Genomic DNA, 22,103 nt, shown 5'->3' with positions numbered 1-22,103 from the left:
ACAGATGGGTCTGCAGTCGCGTCAGAGAAGAAGCCGAAGAAGCGATCCTCGAAGGTCCAGATGCAGGTTCCAGAAGGGGGTGATGCAAGATAGATACGTACCAGGACCGGGGAACACGGAGTATCTGTGGGAGTTGAGATCGCTCGGGAATACAGTCGTACGGTGAGCGATTTTAGACCGGCAACTGTCAGACGAATCCCAACGCTACGGACTACGCGAAAAGCACCTTGTGGAACCTGTTCGGACCAAGGGAATTTATGAGGCTGTTGTATTCGTAGACTTGAGGGGAGCAAGAGGAAAGAAAAAGGTTGGGAAACTTTATAATATCTATCTCTGTGGGGGAGCAAACCCCAGGCTGCGGACTTAGTTTTGGGATGAAACGCTTCAAGCCCGAGTACCAATCTGCCATCGCTGAACAGGCCGACCGATCGCACAGATGTTAATGTTATTGATAGTGACCGGGAAATTGACCGAGTGTTCACGATCGAGGGAGCTTGGACAGGCGTGCAAGACCTCCAAGGAATGTCAAACACAGATCGTCGTCCCAGAGCCCCTGGTCCGCCAGATCTATGCCCTGCTGCCGGGCCAAGGCCGCGACCCTATACCTAGGTTGAGGATGAATCAGGGCCTGTTTTGTCGTTATTGCGGCACGCTATTATAGTCCCGGCATAAAAGACTGCCCAGCAGCACCCTGCTCGCTAGAGGTGTCCAGGTCCGGGTCACTGTAACGCTTGTGACTTCTGTGGCTTTTGATAGGAGCGTGCGACACTGCAAGGCCGACATTTCTTACCCACCAGGGCCTTGGCACCAGCAACGTCCGGGTGTCTACGACCCTCGCACACATGTCACGGTGGTGATACACTGAAAAAGACTGACTTCCATCGCGAGAGTCGTATTCTTAGTAGTGGCTGGCTACTCGGCGGCAATGTCACACAACACGAATGTGCCCAAGATGCTTCCAGATCAAGCAATTCCATTGTGTCCATAAACCGTTTTGGTATTTTCCAGACGCCGTGACCATTTACCCTTGCCGGCCATGCTTCCCATTCGTAGAAATCAGTACTCGTCGAAACAAAATTAGACCTTGAGGGCCTGCTCGACAGCCTTCCTCTTCTTCTCAGTGCGCTTGTTGGCCTTGTCACCCATGATACCACCTCCCCACTGGCGACGAGCGTTCTCGGTGTTGGCCAGGTAGCCGTCCTTGACAGCAGAGACGAGCTTGGACAGCTCAGACTTATCCTCAGAGCGGACCTCAGTGAAAGCGAGGACAGCGGCGGTCTTGAAAGAACAATGTCAGCAACTACTTCCTCGATAAGGGTGATGATAGGGTCATCGCTTACCTTCTTGTGGACGACTGTTCCCAGACGGGCCTTGCCCTTGACAATAGCGAAGGGAACACCCATCTTGCGGCAGAGAGCCGGCAGGAAGATGACGAGCTCAATGGGGTCGACATCGTTGGGGATCAGGACCAGTGAGGCCTTCTTGTTCTCAATCAGGCCAACAACGTGGTTCAGACCGTACTTGACGGTGTAGGGCTTCTTGGAGACGTCCTCCTTCTTCTTGCCCTCCTTGATGGCGGTGGCCTCCTTCAGCAGACGCTCCTTCTTCTCGACCTTGGTCTCAGGGCGGTACTTGTTGAGGAGCTTGAAAGCCTGGGTGGCGGTGTTCTTGTCGAGAACGTGCTGGAACTGGGCGATCGCAGGAGGGACCTTCAACCGCATGTTGAGGATCTTCTTTTGGCGCTGGAGACGGACATACTCGGGCCACTTCACCATACGCGCAAGGTTGCGCTTAGGCTGGATGTCGGCCCCGATACCATAGTTGCGAGGGCGCTTCTCGATGAGAGGGTTCTGGAAGCGGGCATTAGTCCAACATGCTCTGCTGGAAGGGATGCGTGAGAGATTCGAAGAACTTACCTTGGGAGCCTTCTTGCCAGCCTTGGACTGGGGGAACGGGGCGGGAGCCGCCTTCTTTCCGGATTTGGGAGGCTATCATTGAGGAAGAAAGACATCAGCGAATGTGTTCCATTGCTTGGTGGTCTTTCTTGAACTCTAAAGAGCTCACACGAGACATGTCTGCCAGCGTGCGGAGGCTCAAGCCAAGTCATCACCTGCGTCCAAGGACGACAGGCGGAATCTGCATCTCGAATTTCTTCGAGAGCAGTCTTGAGAGTCAAATTGATCGACGACAGACGCAAGCACACGCGAGGCGGCTGAGTCTATCGTCATGAAGACATTTCAATCAAGTGCTTACCATTTTGAAGGGTGATGGTCGGCAGTTCTGGAATTGACCCTCTCGAAGAACTGTGGTTTGGCGATGGTTCAAAGGAAAGGAAACTTTTTGGCCAGTGGGCTCGCGGAGAAAATCGACAGGCAAGTTTTGTTGTGGGCTCTGGGTTTCTGACCTTAGTACTAAAATGGACTAGCTCCAGTCAAAAACTCACCAGCCACACGGGGCGCCACAACGGATTTGCATGCCTTACTAGCGCAGGCCTCTCTGCAGCACCGCCCAGTCATTTGGTAGAGAGACCTGCATTCACTTTTTGATTTCAACCCATTCACCGGGTGAATTTCAAAGGCAATTCATTTTCTTTTTCACATATTTGAAGTCGCTTTCCTTCGATATTTGTGTTTCGTTCCGACCGAAACCTTGAGTCCTGGACTCAGAACACTGGAGTGCCGTTGTTCAAGGCCCTCAGAGTCCCAGGCATGGCTCCTATACCCTGCGCCCTCTGTAAGACGGAGCGGGCGCTCATCAAGCGGCCAAAGAACCACATGAAGCTCTGCAAGAAGTGTTTCATCCAGGTTTTCGAGGACGAAGTTCATCACACCATTACCTCTTCAAATTTGTTCTACCCCGGAGAGAGAGTAGCTATCGGTGCATCGGGTGGCAAAGACTCAACTGTGCTGGCGTCCGTTTTGAAGACATTGAATGAACGCCATAACTACGGCCTGGATCTGGTATTGCTGAGCGTGGACGAAGGAATCAGGGGCTACCGAGATGACTCCTTGGAAACGGTTAAGCGGAATGCAGAGCAGTATGAGATGCCGCTGAAGATAGTGGGCTACGGCGAACTCTACGGCTGGACAATGGACCAGGTCGTCGAGACGATTGGGAAGAAGGGAAACTGCACATACTGCGGCGTGTTTCGACGGCAGGCTCTAGATCGCGGCGCAAAGATGTTGGAGATCAGGCATGTCGTCACAGGCCACAACGCCGACGATGTCGCAGAGACCGTGCTCATGAACTTGCTGAGGGGCGACTTGCCTCGGCTTTCGCGGGCGACGCACATCGTCACCGGTGACTCAAACTCGGACGTCAAGCGGAGCAAGCCGCTCAAGTACTCATACGAGAAGGAGATCGTGCTGTATGCGCATCACAAGAAGCTCGACTACTTCACCACAGAGTGCATCTACAGCCCTGAAGCCTTCAGGGGAAGTGCACGGAGTCTGATCAAGAACCTCGAAAAAGTGCGGCCGAGCGCGATCCTCGATATTGTCCGCAGTGGTGAGGACATGGCCCGCCTGGTGCCTGGAAAGCAACCAGACAAGTGCGCATGCAAGGGGAAGCCACCTCCGGTTGCAGTGCCCGCCGAGGACGAAGGTGTCGAGGGGTGTGGCTCTGCCAGTGGAAATAGTGCAGGGAACGAAATGGCCGCAATGGAAGCTCAGTTGAGGAGCAATGAAACATCGGCCGGGCTTGAGACCGACGTCACTGCTGCAGTGTCTCTGAAGGCTCGGCCAAACGGGTCCAAACAATTACCAGTACGGTCCACCAATCCCCCAAAGAAGCCTGGAGTGTCAGGGCAGGTGCTAGGAAGGTGTGAGAAGTGTGGTTATATGTCCAGCCAAGCAATGTGTCAGGCTTGTATGTTGCTGGAAGGCCTGAACAAGAATAGAGCACAGATTCAGTTATAACACAAGATACCCGGTGCGATTCACCATTGCTCTTCTGGACCTGGACGGATTTATAAATGGCTCGTAGCATTGTGCCTACAAACCCACCATCGTCTGTATTGCAGAACTTGTCTTCCTGTATCGCATCTTTTTGCGCCATCATGGGAGAAAGTCCCTGCTCTGGGTGCCTTCCAAACTGAATATCCTCTGTTAAGCTGCGATGAAGTATGTGCGCCTCTCCACCACCAGACTTCCCTAGTTCCTCCCGGCATGAAGCCTGTGAGGAGCCAGAACCTCATGCTCTCCAAGAATTGTCCGCCTCGTAGCCTGTCGGTGGGGGTCGGTCGTCGTCTAGCACACGCGTCGTTCGACCTAAACATGCTCATCAGCCTTATCGTACTTAAGAAGTCCACAGTTTGTTTATCATACTCTCCAGGGATTGTTCAATTCGTAGCCATCTGGTGCCACAGGACTGTGGCTCTGGCCCCTGAGGAATCCAGTTAACCGCCTGTCACGGTTCATCACTTGTAGTTTTAGTCAGTATGGCAGGCCTGCATCCACTGTCTGGTTGGGGGAATCGTACTTTGTCTGTCCCATTGGTCCGTCGAGCGCCTCGCTCTCTTGCCTCCATTTTGGTAGTACTTGATATTGGCGAGTCCCACGCCGGAGACACCAAACATCTGGAATTCGACTTAGCTGAAGTTGGCAGATCAGGCGTCCCCTCTCCTCATCCACCTGGACCTTACCGCAAGGATGATTCCATACGGAATCAGAGTCTCGAATGGAACCGGCATCTTTCTGGTACTGTCTGAATGCTGCTTGAGGTGGTTGTTCGGATCTCAGGTCGCCGGGACGGATGTCGTCGCTGGACTCGAGCAGTCTGGTTGGGTGCTGTGACGGCGTTCGGCCGGCAAGGTTATCTCAGACATCGCAGACCTCGGGATGACTAGTTCGCCCCGTTGACCCCAACCCCAATTTGCGCCGGCTGCAGGTACGAACCCGTGCTAGAATATTGTTAGGCAACCTGGTCTGCACCGAGACAACCCACTCCCGCACCTTCGTTTGCGACGCACATCTCGCCCTTAGGAGCTGGTCTGTCTTCTCGTACGAACAGCTCACGTACAAGCTTGAGACGCGTCGATTACGACTTTCTTGAGATATCTTCAGCTTACATCTCCATCGTCTAATGACTCCCTCCCAAATCTGCGCGTCCAACAACGGGCAACTCCCCACAGCGAACTGCCGACTCCATGTGTGGCGCAACCACATCTAGTCGCAAAGCTTAGACTGCAAGCCAAAACGACATCAAGGTTACGATCTAGATATTATTGCGTGCTTCACGAGTCGGGAATGAAGCTGGGCACTTCACTAGTGCCTCCCTGTTCGTAAGAAGGGTGGAGCAGGCTACGGGCCAGCCGTCGCTGGCAAGAAGAGCTTGGGAAGTGATCCAGAACAGGACCCCAACGAAGCTCCGCAGCTGGATGTCAAGCGTTCCCAACATGGCGGCTATGGGAGCCACGCAGAGCGCTCACCTCACAGAGGACGAGCTCCAACAAAGCGCGACGAGCACGGACGAGGCTCTCGAGTTCGACCCTGACGACGATGCCCCGGCCGAGGACGATCCAGATGCCGAGGGCGAAGAATACGATGATGCCGAAGGAGAAGACGAAGATGCAGAAGGCGAATACGAGGATTTAGACGTCCTGCCGGAGGAAGCCGAGGAGGACGATCAAGAAGATGTAGTAGAATCCGGGGACGGCAACGCTGGAAGCGAAGTGGATGCTGAGGGGGAAGACGACGAGAATTACGACGACGATGCTGAGGGCGAACCTGATGACGAAGCGATCGAACAAGCACACACAGGCAGGGGCAAGGAGATCCCAGAAGAGGATGAGGAAGAGGAGAACGAGGACGAAGACGAGGAAGGCGTCGGTGCTGTCAAGCTCAGGCCAGGCGAGACTGACGATGAGGAAAGCGAAGCCAGCGAGGGTGAATCGTATCATGCCGAAAGCGAGGAGCCATCTGAGGGAGAAGCCGAATGGAACGTTGTCGCAGACAACGAAGACGATGACGATGAATCAGAGAATGCGCCGGCAAACATGTGTATGTTTTGCAAGCAAGATGAGGACAACGACCCGTCTGAGGAGTTTGAAACATTCCTAACTTGTACCGGCTGCGGTGAAAGTGGTTCGTACACTCTTTCAGTGGGCCCAAGACGCCGATGTGCTGACATGATCACAGCTCACCAGCAGTGCGCTCGGGAAAACAAGGCGCTGGAGGGCAAGCAAAGTGAGTAGCCGCTCCACCATGTGCGGGCAAGTTGTTTGAGTAATACTGATGAGTCTCGATTCTAGCCTCCAAGTCGTGGAAATGTCCCGAATGTCATGAGAGTTCCGAAGTTGAACAAGACGACTCTCTTGACGAGTTGAACGGCATCGTCGACGCCGATTCGCCTCCTGCCGCAAGGCGAGCCACGGCGCCGAAACTCGCTAGAGACCTCCTTCCATCACAAAGGGGAGCTGTGAAGCCAGATTCACATTCCGTATTCAATCAACTTGTCCTTGATGACGACCCCATGGATGGATCACGCGTGCTTAGAAAGCGCAAAACATCTTCAGCCGAGGCCGACGAGCACGTAGTTGGCCTGCGCAAACGACGTAAAAATACCGGTGATAGTCACAGCATGGAAGGCGCAGCAAACGGCACAAACGGAGTCGAGGAGGACAGCCGCCCACGCTCTGCACGATCCCTTCGACTAAAGATATCAACCAACGCGCCGGCAACAATCATCAAAAAGACTAGATCAAGCCTTGTGGTGAGATTTCGCGTTGCACCAACAGAACTCAAAAAGATCGCTTCCAAAAAGCCCAAGCCATCAAGGGGCGGGGGAGGTGGACGGCGCACGACAGGATCCAGGCCAGCCAGAGCTGTTGGCCCTTCGCGCGCGAGGCGGGTGGCCACACCTCCTATCGCTCCCTTTGCCTCAAACCTCTCGCAACCCTTTTACTCTTTTTTCGACAAAGACATGGACGACAAGGGTAAACCGTATGGAGGCATCCTCACTGAGGCCGAGGCAGATACTTCGAAGACCGTGCCCACCAACGAAGACCGCCGCCGTTTTGATGAGGCCAAACAGAAGGCGGAGGAGGACTGGCAAGAGCGCCTTCTGAAGATGCAGGAGGAGATCGAGGTGCCCGCCAAGAAGTCAAAGAAGTCGCAAGGCCCTGCGAGTCAAATTGAGTGCATCGAGTTTGGCGGTTGGGAAATCGATACATGGTATGCGGCCCCATACCCAGAAGAGTACAGCAGGAACCGCGTGCTTTTCATCTGCGAGTTCTGCCTCAAGTACATGAACTCAGATTACGTTGCTTGGCGACACAAATTGAAGTGCCCAGCGAAGCATCCTCCGGGGGATGAGATCTACAGACATGGATCCATCTCCGTCTTCGAGGTCGATGGTCGGAAAAACCCAGTCTATTGCCAGAACCTGTGCCTGTTGGCGAAGCTGTTCCTAGGCTCGAAGACGCTCTACTACGATGTCGAACCATTCCTCTTCTATGTGCTCTGCGAGTACGACGACCTTGGCTACCATTTTGTTGGCTATTTTTCGAAGGAGAAGAGAGCGAGCAGCCAGAACAACGTCTCGTGCATTCTGACACTACCGATACATCAGCGAAAAGGATATGGCAACCTATTGATCGACTTTTCCTACCTCCTTACCCGGGTAGAAGGGAAAACGGGTTCACCTGAGAAGCCGCTGTCGGATATGGGCCTTGTGTCATATCGAAACTACTGGCGCTTGATAATGTGCCGCTATCTTCTCGAACATTGTCCAGAGGACAAACACGTGAGGAGAGGCCTCAGCATCAAGCAGATCTCCGATGACACCGGGCTTACGCCAGACGATGTTATTTCAGCCTTGGAGGGGTTAAGGTGTCTCGTTCGTGACCCGCAAACTCAGCTCTACGCTTTCAGGGTGGACATACAGTTCTGTAAGGAGTACGTTGCGAAGTGGGAATCCAAGAATTATGTCCAGCTTGACGCGAGCGTGTTGACCTGGACACCCTATGTTATGGGCCGCAGCAACGCTACGAATTTCGAACTCGCGCCAGCCATACATGCCATCGCCCCTAGAGAGGAGGACGACGAGCAGAAAGCCGATGAAGCTGTGATTGCAGAGATCGTGGAAAATGGCAAGCCTGTTGCCGTTCAAGTCGAAGCCGAGGCTGAAGCCGATGTTGAGACTGAAATCGATACTGGCACGGAGGTCAACGGCATTGACCAAAAGGAGGAGGTTGTCGGGAAGACCGAGCCACAGACGGACGCGGAAGCCGCTGACACGGTACTTGAGTCCACAGAGCCCAATGACATGGGACTCGACGGAGCGAGTGATGTGGACATCAGCAACGTGCCCATAGCCGACGAAACAGAAACCGGCCCGCAAGTTGGTGAAGGCAGGCTCGACCAAGAGAAGCCAAACATCGAGGCCGATGACAACAAGGAGAATTCATGGGTCGACGCCTACAACGACATTCCGCCCACCAGGTTTGTCGTATACCCTCATGTCCACGGCGGAAGGCGTACCACGGCGGTCCGTCCAATTACGACTCCACGGCCGCCAGTGGCTCGGACAGCCAGCGTATCCCGGCCGAAAGCACGAAGACCAACTGGAGGTCGGCGGTCTGCAGGGCCCAAAGCCAGGAGCAGCAGCAGCGCTCGCAGGAAGCCCGGTGGCACGGGACGAGGGCCAGGACGCTGGCCAAAGGGCACAAAAAAGAGTGATTATGGAAATGCCGATAGCGGCCCGGGCTTGCCGCCAGGATGGCTTGAGCAGCGGCGTCTGGAGATCGCTGCTGGCGAGACGATGACGACGCAAGAGGCGGAGGAGGCTCTTGGCGTCAGCATTGATGGTGTTCAAGGCAAAGAGACGGAGGGCCAAGTCACGGCCAGCCCGCGACGGGTCAACGGTAACGGCAAGGCCTCTGCTAGGAGCAGGAGCAGCAGCAGCAGCAGCAGCAGCGGCAGTAGCAGCAGCAGCAGTAACAGCAGTAGTCGCAAGACTGACGGTGGTGACGAAGGTGACGGCGACATTACCATGGTTGACTCTGAGGACATTGCCGCTTAATGGGGTACACGAAGGGCCGGAGCGGACGAGACTCAGTCCCGCGTGGATGTCCTGACCTGAGGTTCTTTTGATGATTTGCTAGCAAGGCGTTGGGAACCATTGTGTACTATGTATTACTATTGCTCACGTGGATTGGATTAGTGGAGGGACATCGGTACCGCGACTGATATGATGGCCATCATCATCAGGCTTAGAGAGAAAGCCCAGAGCTTCGTTATTACCGCACACAACATAATTGACAAGGGTGTAAGATGGAGCTACTGGTCTCCTCACCATCACTGGAGAGCTGTCCTGCAGGTCCTGCCTGGACGGGCCCATAGAATGGCCCAGCTATTGCTACTAATGGCAAGACTGAATAATGACTGTACCTCCGGCACATGTGAGCGTTCCTTCAATTCCATGCGTAATACATGCTGGTGAGGCGGATCTTCGGAGTGGATTATGATGAATTACCGCAGCACAAGAGATAGACTGGTCCGTCAAGCCCGTCAGATCCATAAAATGCGTGGGTTCAGGATACTAATGGGGGGTGTCCACTAGCTGGCCAAGTCGGTGGTCATCGTAATTCATCGCATTTAGATTTACAGTGCATGGTTTCAAGAAGGCATTATTTCGCCTTAGTCACGAATTCTCGGCTGCAGCTAGCTCATCAGATACTGCCTAGACAGGCTTAGCCCCCAGACATGGGCCCTGTCAAGTTTCGTCATGCCCAAGCCCAAAGCCTGAGCCCAAGCCTGAGCTGGCTTGCTGCTGCGCCTGGGCTGCGTACGAAGTCTAAGTACCTTGGTCACAGCAGTTCAGTCTAAAGTGTGTCCCGGACGGGCGCCACCTGGAACACAGGCCATCATCTGCAGAGAAAGGGACCTCCGGCTTCATTTGATTCTATTTCGATTCCCAACCTTACTCATACCGTACACGCCCTTCTCACATCCGGCTGCAGCCATCTCTCGCCAGCCCGTGACACTCGGTATCCCATACGAAGCATCCTACAACACACCGACCGCATAGCAGCCGAGGTGCCACTACTGCGGTAATTCCACAACTGGAACCCATCGAACGGCTCAATTTCCCGTGCCAACAGCCTGCGATCCCGCCGTCTCCCGTCCCCCGTCCTCCTGTTCATCGATCGATTCATCCCACCTGCCACCAACTTCTCTGGCTGAGGTCGACAAACGGCGCCTGCCAACCCCCTTTTCCGCATCGCGATTGTCGCATGTGGCAGATCTGCCGTCACTCGTTGTCCGGAGGCTCGCTGAACCCTGTGGCTGTTCAACAGCAGGCGACAACTCCGACAGTCAAATATTTCCTCCTGTTGCACGATATCTCGACAGCGCGCGACGACCTGCCAGGCTCGCCTGCGACATCACCACTCTCGGTGCAGCCGGTCGAGATCTAATCCGTTGATTACCATCGGACAAGGGGACCACCCCCACCGCCGCAAGTCAACCGGCTCCCCGACTACACACCTGGTAACCTCCCAACCCAGCCGCCAAAATGTCGAAGGCTATGAGAAGCATCAAAAATGTCACCAAGGGGTATTCTGGTGTCCAAATCAAAGTGCGCGAGGGTATGTTGGCCAGGCTCACAGAACTCCGCTCGGACCCATCTCGAATGTCGCAAACTGACGTAGTCATGCAGCGACGAGCAATGACCCATGGGGCCCAACGGGCACTCAGATGAGCGAGATCGCCCAGCTCACCTATAACTCGTACGTTGTCGATCCGTCGCCGTGCTGGCTGTGGTGGTATGCTAACGCGATTCGCGACTTAGGTCAACCGAATTCTACGAGATTATGGACATGCTGGACAAGAGGTTGAACGACAAAGGCAAGAACTGGAGGCATGTCCTAAAAGCGCTCAAGGTCCTCGACTACTGCCTCCACGAGGGCTCCGAGCTAGTTGTCACATGGGCAAAGCAAAATGTCTACATCATCAAGACCCTTCGCGAGTTCATGTACACCGACGAGGAGGGCAGAGATGTCGGTCAAAACAGTAGGTGATGATTATTACCACCCTATCGAAAGCAAGTCTGACCTTTGTCTTCGCAGTTCGGGTGGCTGCAAAGGAGTTGACGTCCTTGCTACTGGATGAGGAGCGCCTGCGAGCTGAGCGCAGCGATCGCAGGACGTGGAAGTCCCGCGTTACTGGACTCGAAGAATATGGCCCGCAGCAGCCGCACGATACACCGCGCCGCCGTGAACGGCGCCCAATGAATGAAGAAGAGGATGCCGAGTACAAGCTAGCTCTAGAGGCGAGCAGATACCAGGAGGAAGAGGATAGGAGGAAACGTGAGGGCCGGCCAGGACAAGAGACAGAAGACGATGACCTTGCGAAGGCTATCAAATTGAGCAAGGAAGAGGAAGAGGCCCGCCGACGAGCTTTAGAAGAGCAGAACGCCCAATCGCTGTTTGACGACACCCCCGTGCAGACTCAACCTCAGCCAACCGGATGGAATCAGGGGTACCAGCAGGGAAGCGGCGTCGACTTTTTTGGGAACCCGATTGATCAGAGCCAGATGCAGCCTCAGCCCACGGGCTTCATGCCGAATGCGTACACTGGCTTCCAGACACAGCCCACTGGCTACCAGAATGGCTTTTCGAACGGCTTTGGCCAGCCTCAACAGACTGGGTTCGATGCCTTTGGTCAACAGCAGCAGCCGTTCCAGCCGCAACCTACAGGTTACAACCCGTATGGGCAGCAGCAGCTCCAGCCGCAGCAGACGGAATCGCCCATGCAGGCAGGAAGCAACAACCCTTGGGCCACCAACCAGAATTCGGGCCTATCTACGATGGCGCCGATGAAGACAGGCTCCAACAACCCATTTGCTCAACAGTCAGCTTCACCGTTCAACAGGCCCGGGCCGTCCAAGATGCCATCGATGTCAGTCTTGAACGCGCTGCCAGAGCAAAAGACACTGTCCGCGTTCAACCAGCCCCCGCCCCAGGCCACTTCTTTCACCCCTCCGCCAAAGATGCCCCAGGCACCGTCGAAACCGATCAGTGAGCACGAGGCGAAGCTCAACGCGCTTCTTTCCAGCGGCGAGGGTCAAGACACATTCGGCAACACTGGTGAGACTCGAATACCGGCACAGCACACAGCTCCAGGAACGTTCGTCAACAGTGCGGGAGCCGGTGCCAACAGGCTGACAGCCGAGGCAACCGGCAACAACCCGTTCCTCCGGCAGCAGTTCACGGGCATGCCGACCGTGTCATATGGGGCCACGGGCCCTGGTGGCATGAACGGCGGGTTTGGCGGACAGGGCGCGAGCAACCCATTTGGGGCGAGGCCGCAGCAGCAGGCGAGCAACCAGGGAGATCTAATCCAATTCTAAGGCGACGATGGAGGCAGCCCACGGGCCAAGACTGGTCAAGGCTCGTTCGGCCCATGACGGAAGTGCGCGCGTGCGTTGTGGTAAACTGGTGTGTTGTGTCCTTGGGTGGCGCCTTGCGTACTTGGCTTGAGTGCGAGTTTTCTCTTATGAAGATATATCCCCTCGGAGGTCCCTAGGTAGCATTCATAAATCTTTATTCTTTTGTTGGCGTTGCAGTGGCACACCCTTGGATTCTCGTGTTGTCTTCCCATGAGAAGCGTCTTTGAGGACTGCAGGGAGCCCACGGCGGCAGTCCTGTCATCGACATCGACCCCATCCAGGCCAACACCTGATGTATTGGTCATCGCCGCCTCTCCCATATAGCAGCCTGGGCCTTTCTGCCAGCCACAGATCCTGCTGGAGGCTGGCATTGACTCACTATTCTCCCATTGTCCTGCTACACAAAGGCAGTGGTGGTCATCTGATACCATCTGTGACATGTATTGTAGTCTAGAGCTGGCGAGGCAGAATCGCAAGAGGGTCCTCGCCAGTGGATTGACCAATGGGCCTGAGCCTGCAAGATTGAACTGACTAATCCACCAGAAGGCAGCAGCAGTGCAGCGCTCAAAGCAGTTATGATTGGCTGGTCTGGGTGGCCCAGGCACGGTGGCCGGGGCCCTTTCAGAGCCGAGCAGTCAATTGCCTGCGCCTTTCTGACTGGCCAGTTGCACTGGCCTGAACTGATGTCGCCCCCAAATCACCTCCAGCACCGCTTTTCCTACGGAGCACCACCACCGAGCCCCAAGCTTGCGAAGGAGCTGTCACCAACCCAACCCGCAACCACCCTGTCCGCGGCGGCCTTCGGATGGCTTCATTTTCTTATTGATTCTGGCGAGTGTTGCATTTCTGTCCGTCCTTGTCCCTTTTAAAGGACAGTCGGCTTCTTCTTTTCTATTGGAAACCCGCCTTTCCTCATGTTCCCCTGCCACTGAAAAAAAATCCCACCCCGACCTGACGTTGACCTCACCCCAACCTGCTCGTCTAGGACAGGGCGAAGCTCGAGCAACGGTCGCGATTGCGCGAAACACCACTCATCCCACACAAACATCGCGACCGACAACTCTACCTCGATTGTTGACTGCGAAGTGGGCTCATCTCGCGTCACGCTTTGGTCGCCTCGACGCGTTGGGCGCGCGATCCACGGCCCTCGCGCCCTTGACCATCTCACCCTCCGCACACAGTCGTACTCGGCAGACCCATCGCACTCCCGGCCATCTCCAATATGTCTTTCGGATTCGGCGGTGGTGGCTTCGGCCAGAATAATCAGAGTAACAATACCTTCGGCGGCGGTGGATTTGGGACAAACAACACGACGACTTCCGGTACGTTGGTTCAGCTTATTTTCTCGCAATGATTTTTGTGTCTTTCTTTTTGCTCTTATGCCAGGCCTCAACCTTCACCCGCCTCGGCTGACACGATGTCCCCAATTACCAGCCTTCGGATCATCCAGCACTCCTGCGTTTGGGGCGCCAGCGCAAACAGCCAACACTGGGGGCGGCCTCTTTGGTGGCGGCACGACAGGTGGTTTTGGCAACACTGGGGGTATGATACATCACTTTTCCTTTGAACGCTGCGAGCGCCGCGTTTCACTGGTCGATGTGGTCCTAGGCAGACTCACCGCACAACCGTGGAATGCGCCCGGCGTCTTCTTGAAAATGTCTTCCCCATTGTCAGCCTTCTTACGGGCATCTGTCTATTTATAATGCCACCGCCGTCTTCTGACTTACCAGACTGCCTTGAGACAGTCATGTTTTGCTAACATCCTCTTCGTACAGGTGGTTTCGGCGCGACGAACAACACAGGATTCGGAGGCGCAAAACCCGCCTTTGGTGCCCCTGCGACATCCACAGCTGGTGGCGGCCTTTTTGGCTCAACCACGGCAACGACAGGTGGTACTGGATTTGGAGGTGGTGGATTTGGAACCAACACTGCGGCCACCTCTTCGCCGTTTGGTGGTGGAGCTACCAATTCCCTTTTCGGCGCCAACAAGGCGCCAACTCCTTTTGGCGGCGGGGCCACCGCCACGACCGGCACTGGATCTTCGATGTTCGGAGGTGGAGGTGCATTCGGCGCCGGCAATACCACCAGTGCATTCGGTGGTGCCACAAACAATCCCGGAATAGGCACGAACGTTGGGGAGCCCCCTGGAACTGCTGTACTGGCTTTCTCCCCCTACTTAGAGAAGGAGCCGAATAGCACCTCACAGAACTCTTTCCAGAACATACTGTTCCAGGACCCATACAAGAAGTTCTCGGCAGAAGAGCTAAGGATGGCAGATTATGCTCAGGGTCGACAGTATGGTAACGGGCCGGCAGGCGGTGGCGGCGCATTTGGAGCAACCTCTGGGTTCGGTGGAGGGGCCTTCGGCAACAACACTACTCAGAACACAGGCTTTGGAAACACCAACACCGGCGGCGGCCTTTTCGGTAACACCCAAAATACTACGGGTACAACTGGCTTTGGCAACACCAACACCACAAACACAGGCGGCTTCGGAGCCGGTGCAACCAATACCGGTGGAGGTCTCTTTGGACAGCCCAAGCCCGCAACAGGTGGAGGTCTCTTCGGTAACTCGACCACAACAACTCAGCCAGCGCAGACCGGCGGGCTGTTCGGTTCTTCAGGTGCTACGTCAGGTGGGTTCGGAAACACGAACACTGCCACGAATAGCTTCGGCACCGGAGCCACTGGTGGCGGTTTGTTCGGCAACACTCAGAACAAGCCTGCTACTACCACGGGGTTCGGGGGCGGATTCGGGGGCACAGCGGGCACCGGATTCGGCGCCACTGCAGGAACCAGCACTGGCTTTGGTCAGACCAACACCGCCAACACGGGGGGTGGTCTATTCGGCAACACGAACACGCAACAAACCAACACTGGTGGTGGTCTTTTCGGCAACACGAATCAACAGCAACCCCAATCTACCGGCTTTGGTTCCAGTGCGTTCGGGCAAAACAACCAGCAGCAGACCGGTGGAGGCCTGTTTGGAAACCAGAACAAGCCTGCAGCCACTACTGGGGGTCTCTTCGGTAATACTGGCACTCAGCAAAACACTGGTGGGGGTCTATTTGGGAATACCAACAACACCAACACAGGAGCATTTGGTCAGGCCAACACTCAGCAGCAAGGTGGCGGTGGCCTGTTTGGACAGGCGAACAAGCCCGCAACTGGTGGCCTCTTCGGGAATAGCACCGCCGGGCAGACCGGGCAGACTGGAGGTGGTCTTTTCGGAGGGCTGGGATCCAACACCCAGAACCAGCAGCAGCAGAACTCGGGCTCGTCGTTGTTTGGTGGCTTGAACAACCAGCAGAACCAACCGAAACCGTCCCTCTTTGGCCAAACAGGACAATCTACTGGCGGCGGTCTGTTCGGATCCCAGCCAGCGCAACAACAATCGGGCGGACTATTCGGACAATCAACGGCTCAACAGCCACAGCAGAATTCTATCCTAGGGGGTTCACTTTTCAACAACTCCCAGAACTCTCAGGCAACGCCCCAGGCATTGACAGCTAGTATCGGCGATGTCAACGCTTACGGCACCCCGTCTCTCTTTTCAGGTCTTGGAAATGGAGAAGTGCAGAACCCCGGGCCCCTTGCAACACCCTTGTCTGGGAAGAAGAAGGAGCGCAAGGGCTCTATTCTGCCCATGTGGAAGCTGAATCCTGGATCTTCCACCAAGTTTGCGACCCCAGTCAAGCGGGGCTACGGCTTCTCTTATAGTACTTACGGCTCTCCTGCCACACCTTCAAGTGCAGGCAGCACTCCGGGTGGGTTCGGACAGAGTCTACTCGGTGCAGGAAGCCTGAACCGATCCTTGAGCAAGAGCGTTTCATCGAGCAATCTGCGCAAGAGTTTCAACGCCGAGGACAGCATCCTCACGCCGGGCTCGTTCTCGTCCAGCATGGGCACTCGCCCCTATGGTAGTGCAGGCTTGAAAAAGCTGAACATTGATAAATCATTGCGTCTTGACTTGTTCTCGTCGCCTTCCAGAGACAGGCAGGCCCCAGAGGCACCCAGTGGTCCACGCAAACTCCCAAAGCGGGTCAGCTTCGATACAAGCATTGACGCATCCGAAAATGGCACGCTTGATGGCACACCTGAGACTCCCACTGCCTCTGCCCAGGATCTGGGCTTCATCCGCCCAACCAATGGAGGCACACTGACAGCCAGCGGTGGTTCGAAGAGCCCAGACGCACAGCCTGAGATGGAACAAGTCAAGGGCAACGAACTCGCTGTTGTGCACGAGGAGCCTTCCTCTGCCTCTGCAACCAAGGATGCCGCCTCCTCTCCGGGCAAAGGAGCCGGAGCCTACTGGTTAAGTCCTTTCAAAGAGGAAATTCTGAAGATGAACCGTGTGCAACGATCTCAAGTGACCGACTTCACGGTTGGTCGAGAAAATGTTGGCCAGGTACAATTCAAGGCGCCTGTTGACCTCACCAACATCGACTTAGATGAGATTCCAGGAAATGTAGTTGTCCTGGAGACCCGATCTTGCACTGTGTACCCGGTCGCCGCGAAGAAGCCTCCGGTTGGCAAGGGCTTGAATGTGCCTTCTGAGATATCTCTGGAGCACTCTTGGCCGCGTGGCCGGGATAAGCGGACGCCAATTGCCGAGAAGTCTGGTCGCGCATTCAACAAGCATGTTGAGCGCCTCAAGAAGATCCCTGACACAAAGTTCATCGACTACAATGCGGATACTGGAGTGTGGACGTTCGAGGTCGAGCACTTCACCACCTACGGTCTCGACTACGATGAGGAAGATACAGAAGGTGACACTCTCGGCGATATCGCGCCGGAGGAGGCCGCCCTTCCTGCGCCGCCTAAGTCAACATTTCAAGCTACCGATGGGTATCCTTCCGCTGATCCTGAGGACACTTTTGAGTTCAGGCGGAAGCGACGTGCTCTACCCGGTGCCTTCGACTACACGGGGGCTGTTTCTGACGATGAAGAAGAGATGGCCGACGCCAATGAGCAGTCTTTTTTATCTAATCGCTCCGCGGGCTCTCTGTCCAAAGCCTTAGAACACCATGAGGATGAACTAATGGACGAAGAGCATGCTCTACCCGAGGCACAAGATACGAGCGCTTACCTAGGGTATCATCAAGCCGCGGAGCCGGATTACGACTCGCCTTACCATGGATCGATGGTTGAGTACCAGGAGACACCTGGTGGCATCATGAGGGCTAGAATGCGTGCCATCAAGGACTCGAACACGCCTTTCAAGCTTCAGGTCGCTGATGGGGATGACTGGATGGACATGCTCCAGAAAACCATCGGGCCAGCAAAGCGAGATCGCGCTGCGTTGAAGGCTATTAATGAGGAAGAAAGCTATGAGGACCTGAAAGCCAGCACACGGCAGGATGCTCCCCAAGCAATGCCCAGAGCTGTGTCGGATGGCCGTGGATTTGCAACAAGCATTGAGCTCATGAACTCGCTGTTCGAGAAGCCTAAGGCGCCAGCGAGAGCTGCGCCGGCTCCCATTCCAACCTCGGGATTCAAGGTCGGTACCACATCTGTCTGTTAGATTGCATTTTCACGCATGGGTTGGGGCGCTAGTTGCGGACGTTTTGTATTTATTCACATGCATTGCATTTAATAAAATGTGCCCCTACTAAGACTTTTCCCATTTTCTAGTGGCCATACAAGAGACAAGACAAGACTGGTGAGGAGGACGAAGCCAACATGGACCCTACCGACAAAGCCTTTCATGACACCCTCCGCCCAAGCTGGGGTCCGGACGGGACCCTGGTCATTTCAACCACCCCAAAGACAATCTCCAGATCCTCTAGGAGAGCCCTCGAGAAGGATGGCATCATGGCTATGGGTAGGCTCAACATCGTCTCTGAACATCGCGACATTCGATTTGCGAAATTCTCCAACGAGACATCACCAAAAGCACTTACCAATCAGATGGCTTTGACCCGTGTCAGCCTGGTCGACAATGTTCCGACAGCATCGCTAGGTCCAATCAACACGTTGACTGCTTTCTTCCACGGACAGGACCTGCAGAACCCAGCCAACGCGCACGAGAAGATGGTCTGGGAGCTTGCAAGTATCCTTTTTGACCAAGTCACCGACGTCAACGGGGATAGAGTTCCACCGTCTGGGCTGCGCCAGGCTCGCCGACGTAATCTCTCCAAGTTCTGGCAAAACACGGTTGAAGAGGCGTCTAACAAAGCTGTCGGCATGGCTCGGTCGCCTGAAGACAAGGCCATCGCCTCCCTAGCCGGCCACCAGATCCCAGACGCTTGCAAGCACCTGCTCGATGGCAAGAATTTCCGGTTGGCAACACTGGTTTCACTCATTGGTACCAGCGACCAGCTCATGCAGGACATGCGGGAGCAGGTCAAGGAATGGCGTGAGGTCAACGTGCTGTCCGAGTTCACCGAGCCCATTCGTGCCATTTACGAACTCCTTGGTGGCAACGTCTGTGCTGTTGAGGGAACGAAAGGAGCCATGGAGAACCGAATGGAGTCGTTCGTGCTTTCGCAGCGATTTGGTTTGGACTGGAAGCAGGCGTTTGGGCTCCGTCTATGGTACGCAATCACCTCGGCGGATGATGTAGTGGAGGCGATCCACTCCTTTGCAGAGGACATTCAGCAAGACAAGGAGCCGAGGCCTCAGCCATGGTTCGCTGAGCAAGGCATCGCCGCGTTGTGGGAGGATCCCGACAAGGATCTGCGCGAGGACCTTCTATGGGGACTGCTCAAGCTGTATGCCGACAAGGAGATTGATCTCGCCGACATTCTCCGACCCGAGAATTCTCAACTCTCCCCTCTGGACAACCGCCTATGCTGGCAGCTGGGCCAGGCTCTTATCAGCACCGGCAAGGTCGCATTCGGACGCGATGCGGACGACAAGGCAGACGCTGCGACTCTGACGTTTGCGTGGCAACTGACCAACGATGGCCACTGGCTCGAAGCTGTCTTCGTCCTGCTCCACCTGACCAACCCTATGGCACGCGCCAAGGCGATTCAGGAGCACCTCTCTCACCATGCCCAGCTGATAGGGAGCGAGCAGAGCGAGGACTTCACGACACTCACGCAGACCTTCAAGATCCCGGCTGAATGGGTCTGGCAAGCTAAGGCGTTGTACATGCGCAGCGTCAAGGGCAACCCCAGGCAGGAGGTCGTGTACCTGCTACGAGCGGGCAGCTACGCCGAAGCGCACAAGACATTTACCAAGCAGGTCGCGCCGGCGGCGATCATCGAGCGCGACTGGGAGGGCCTGGACGACCTGCTGACCGAGTTCGGCGGCGACCCAGGCAAGTTCGTGCCGGACTGGAACTTTGGCGGCAAGATCTACCGCGACTTCATCGAGCTCGTGCGCCACGTCGAGCACGGCTCGGTCGCCAGCGTCCCGCCGCGCGTGGTCGAGGGCCTCATGGCGGGCCTGCCGGCGCTGCACGAGAGCGTCCAGGTCAGGCAGGACGCGGACGTGCTCGAGGTGGCGGCCGTGGCCGACATGGCGAGCGAGGTGGCCAAGGTGGTTGTCGAGCTGGCTAAGAAGGGCGAGGTACGACCGCATTCTTCCTTTTTCATATTACCCCAAGTTGGTTTCATTGACATCATGCTGACTTGTTTTAAATGCAGACTTCACTCACCCAGGTCCTTGGCCTGCCGCTCACAGAGGACGCGTACTTGAAGTACTCGAATGAGCTGGCGTTTGCGTATTACAGGGACGTCATGGTTGGACGTAGTTGATCGAGAAGGGATGGATTGTTCTGCCGAACGAGGAGAGAGAAACAGGACATGAATGTGGCAGGGTGTAAATCAAATGCAGTTGGGCAGAAAGACGGGCAAGGTAGCGAGCATGGCATGCGTTTACATTCTTGGCTTTCCTGTGGCTCCAGGTAATAGTCGCGGGACATTCGAGTGAGAAGAGACATGAGAAGACGCTGGCATGGACGTCTGACAAAGATGGGAGGATGAACGAAAGAAGAAAGAAAGCGAGGTCGCCTCTACACAGTTGGCATGAAAGCATACCACTTGCTCAACAGATAGGTTTTAGATAGTCACAAAGACAAGCATAATGCTCCAAGTACCGGTCGCTCAGCTATGCAGACGTGTTCGTGAGATCCAGCTCCCCACCGCAGTTCCAAATGCCGTTTTTCGAGACTCCCCTGTGCACATATATTTGTTCATCAGAGTACGATGGAGGCAAGTCGTTGCTTCACTTCACAATTTCCTTTCCGTGGTATTATTCGCGTAGAGACACACAGCTATGCACATTATGACCGTTGCCAATCTGGTCTGTCATCCAACAACGCGGGTAAGCGTGACAGCAGCAGCAGCACAGGAAGTAACGCCGTTTTGCTCCTCGTCCGTTGATACCCAAGCCACCAAAGAGAGAGAGAGATTGCCTATCCGTTCGGGTATCTTATGATTTGTGGAATTGCTTGACCCTCTCCACCTCGTCCCAGCTGCCCATGAAGATTCCTGACTTGTCGTGAATATCTCTGGAGTGGCTGTTAGAATTTTACTCAAAAGGTGCAGATTATATGGGGGTGGTGGAAAACAAGGGTACGTACTCAGGGACGACTTCCAGCATGCGGTCCATTTTTGAGTTGACGGCTTGTCCACCGGCTGCGACGTCGTCAGTTCAAGATTCGCGGAGCAAACACACGTAAAAGTGGGGAAAAGAGGGGGGGGTTGGAGGCGTACCATTCTCAAACACCATAGCCATTGGCGCACACTCGTACAGGATCCTCAGTTTGCCCTTAGGGGCCTTCTTGTCCGCCGGGTACGCAAAGATACCGCCGTACAAGAGCGTCCGGTACGCATCCGCCACCATGGACCCAATATACCGCGCGCTGTAGGGCTTGCCCTTGGCGTCCTCCTGTGGCTGCTTGAGCGACTCGAAGTAGCCCTTGACGTTGTCCTCCCAGTAGAGCGAGTTACCCTCGTTGACGGAGTAGATGGCGCGCTTCTTGGGCAGGCGCATGTTGGGGTGGGTGAGGATGAACTCGCCGACGCCGTTGTCGAGGGTGAAGCCGTTGACGCCGCCGCCCTTCATGGTGATGACCAGCTGGGCCGAGGCGCCGTACATGGTGAAGCCGGCAGCGACCAGCTCGGTGCCCGGCTTCAGGATGTCCTCCTTGGTGCCCGTCGAGCCCTCGGCCAATTTGTGGATGGCGAAGATTGTGCCGACCGAGACACCGGCGTCCAGGTTGGAGGAGCCGTCGATGGGGTCGCAGGCGACGGCGTAGCGGGCGTTCTTGTTCTCCTTGAAGTATATGACGTTCTCCTCCTCCTCAGAGACCAGTAGTGCGCACTTGCCCGAGGAGCGCATGGCGGCGATGAAGAGGTCGTTGGAGATGACATCGAGCTTCTTTTGCTCGTCGCCGGTGGTGTTGGAAGAGCCGGCCAAGCCAGTCAAGTTCACGAGTGTTGCTCTTCGGATATAGTAGGCAATTGACTTGAAAGAGAATTGCAGGGCGTGGCAGAGCAGACTGGTCAGGGAATAAGACTGTCAGTTTCTTGGATACAAGTGCCCGGGCATGTCTGAGGGGTGCTCTTACGTGAAGTCTCCGGTTGCCTCCTTGACCTTGACCTGCTCCTCGGTCAAGAAGCGGGTGAGGGTGACAATGTTGGTGTTGATGGTCTCGGCCTCGGACCCATTGGATTGTACTGCTGCCGACATTGTTGTGGTGGAAGAACGGCAGGGCACACAGAGAAGTTGAAGAGAGTTTAACAATTGTCAAGCAGACTGCT

General features: G+C 55.4%; 5 protein-coding genes across 5 annotated transcripts; 3 read left to right on the top strand and 2 right to left on the bottom strand.

Annotated features, from left to right (window-relative positions):
- Positions 1 to 1,077: 1,077 nt before the first annotated feature.
- Positions 1,078 to 2,256, bottom strand: J7T55_004397 (uncharacterized protein; the record flags this gene model as incomplete). The annotated part of the gene is made up of 4 exons (XM_053132046.1): positions 1,078 to 1,278; positions 1,341 to 1,850; positions 1,917 to 1,988; positions 2,254 to 2,256. 4 exons carry the CDS (start codon positions 2,254 to 2,256, stop codon positions 1,078 to 1,080), a joined length of 786 nt encoding a protein of 261 aa, XP_052990010.1.
- A 452-nt stretch (positions 2,257 to 2,708) lies between these two features.
- J7T55_004396 (uncharacterized protein) lies at positions 2,709 to 9,021 on the top strand (the record flags this gene model as incomplete). Its single annotated transcript, XM_053132045.1, has 6 exons — positions 2,709 to 3,820; positions 4,606 to 4,697; positions 4,916 to 5,015; positions 5,269 to 6,083; positions 6,138 to 6,185; positions 6,251 to 9,021. The coding sequence occupies 6 exons, from the start codon at positions 2,709 to 2,711 to the stop codon at positions 9,019 to 9,021; spliced, it is 4,938 nt and encodes a 1,645-aa protein (XP_052990009.1).
- Positions 9,022 to 10,515: 1,494 nt separating this feature from the next.
- Positions 10,516 to 12,351, top strand: J7T55_004395 (uncharacterized protein; the record flags this gene model as incomplete). Its single annotated transcript, XM_053132044.1, has 4 exons — positions 10,516 to 10,588; positions 10,660 to 10,729; positions 10,792 to 11,012; positions 11,069 to 12,351. 4 exons carry the CDS (start codon positions 10,516 to 10,518, stop codon positions 12,349 to 12,351), a joined length of 1,647 nt encoding a protein of 548 aa, XP_052990008.1.
- A 1,261-nt stretch (positions 12,352 to 13,612) lies between these two features.
- On the top strand, positions 13,613 to 20,093 carry J7T55_004394 (uncharacterized protein; the record flags this gene model as incomplete). The annotated part of the gene is made up of 5 exons (XM_053132043.1): positions 13,613 to 13,712; positions 13,825 to 13,932; positions 14,166 to 17,890; positions 18,025 to 19,905; positions 19,983 to 20,093. 5 exons carry the CDS (start codon positions 13,613 to 13,615, stop codon positions 20,091 to 20,093), a joined length of 5,925 nt encoding a protein of 1,974 aa, XP_052990007.1.
- A 676-nt stretch (positions 20,094 to 20,769) lies between these two features.
- On the bottom strand, positions 20,770 to 22,032 carry J7T55_004393 (fructose-bisphosphatase; the record flags this gene model as incomplete). Its single annotated transcript, XM_053132041.1, has 4 exons — positions 20,770 to 20,848; positions 20,921 to 20,975; positions 21,054 to 21,841; positions 21,911 to 22,032. The coding sequence occupies 4 exons, from the start codon at positions 22,030 to 22,032 to the stop codon at positions 20,770 to 20,772; spliced, it is 1,044 nt and encodes a 347-aa protein (XP_052990006.1).
- Between the last annotated feature and the right edge of the window lie 71 nt (positions 22,033 to 22,103).

Source organism: Diaporthe amygdali (assembly GCF_026229845.1).
Source record: "Diaporthe amygdali strain CAA958 chromosome Unknown NODE_29_length_634662_cov_65_424859, whole genome shotgun sequence".
NCBI classification, from domain to species: Eukaryota; Fungi; Ascomycota; class Sordariomycetes; order Diaporthales; family Diaporthaceae; genus Diaporthe; species Diaporthe amygdali.
Note: the sequence above shows the minus strand (reverse complement) of the source record. Positions and strands in the feature narration are given on the sequence as shown.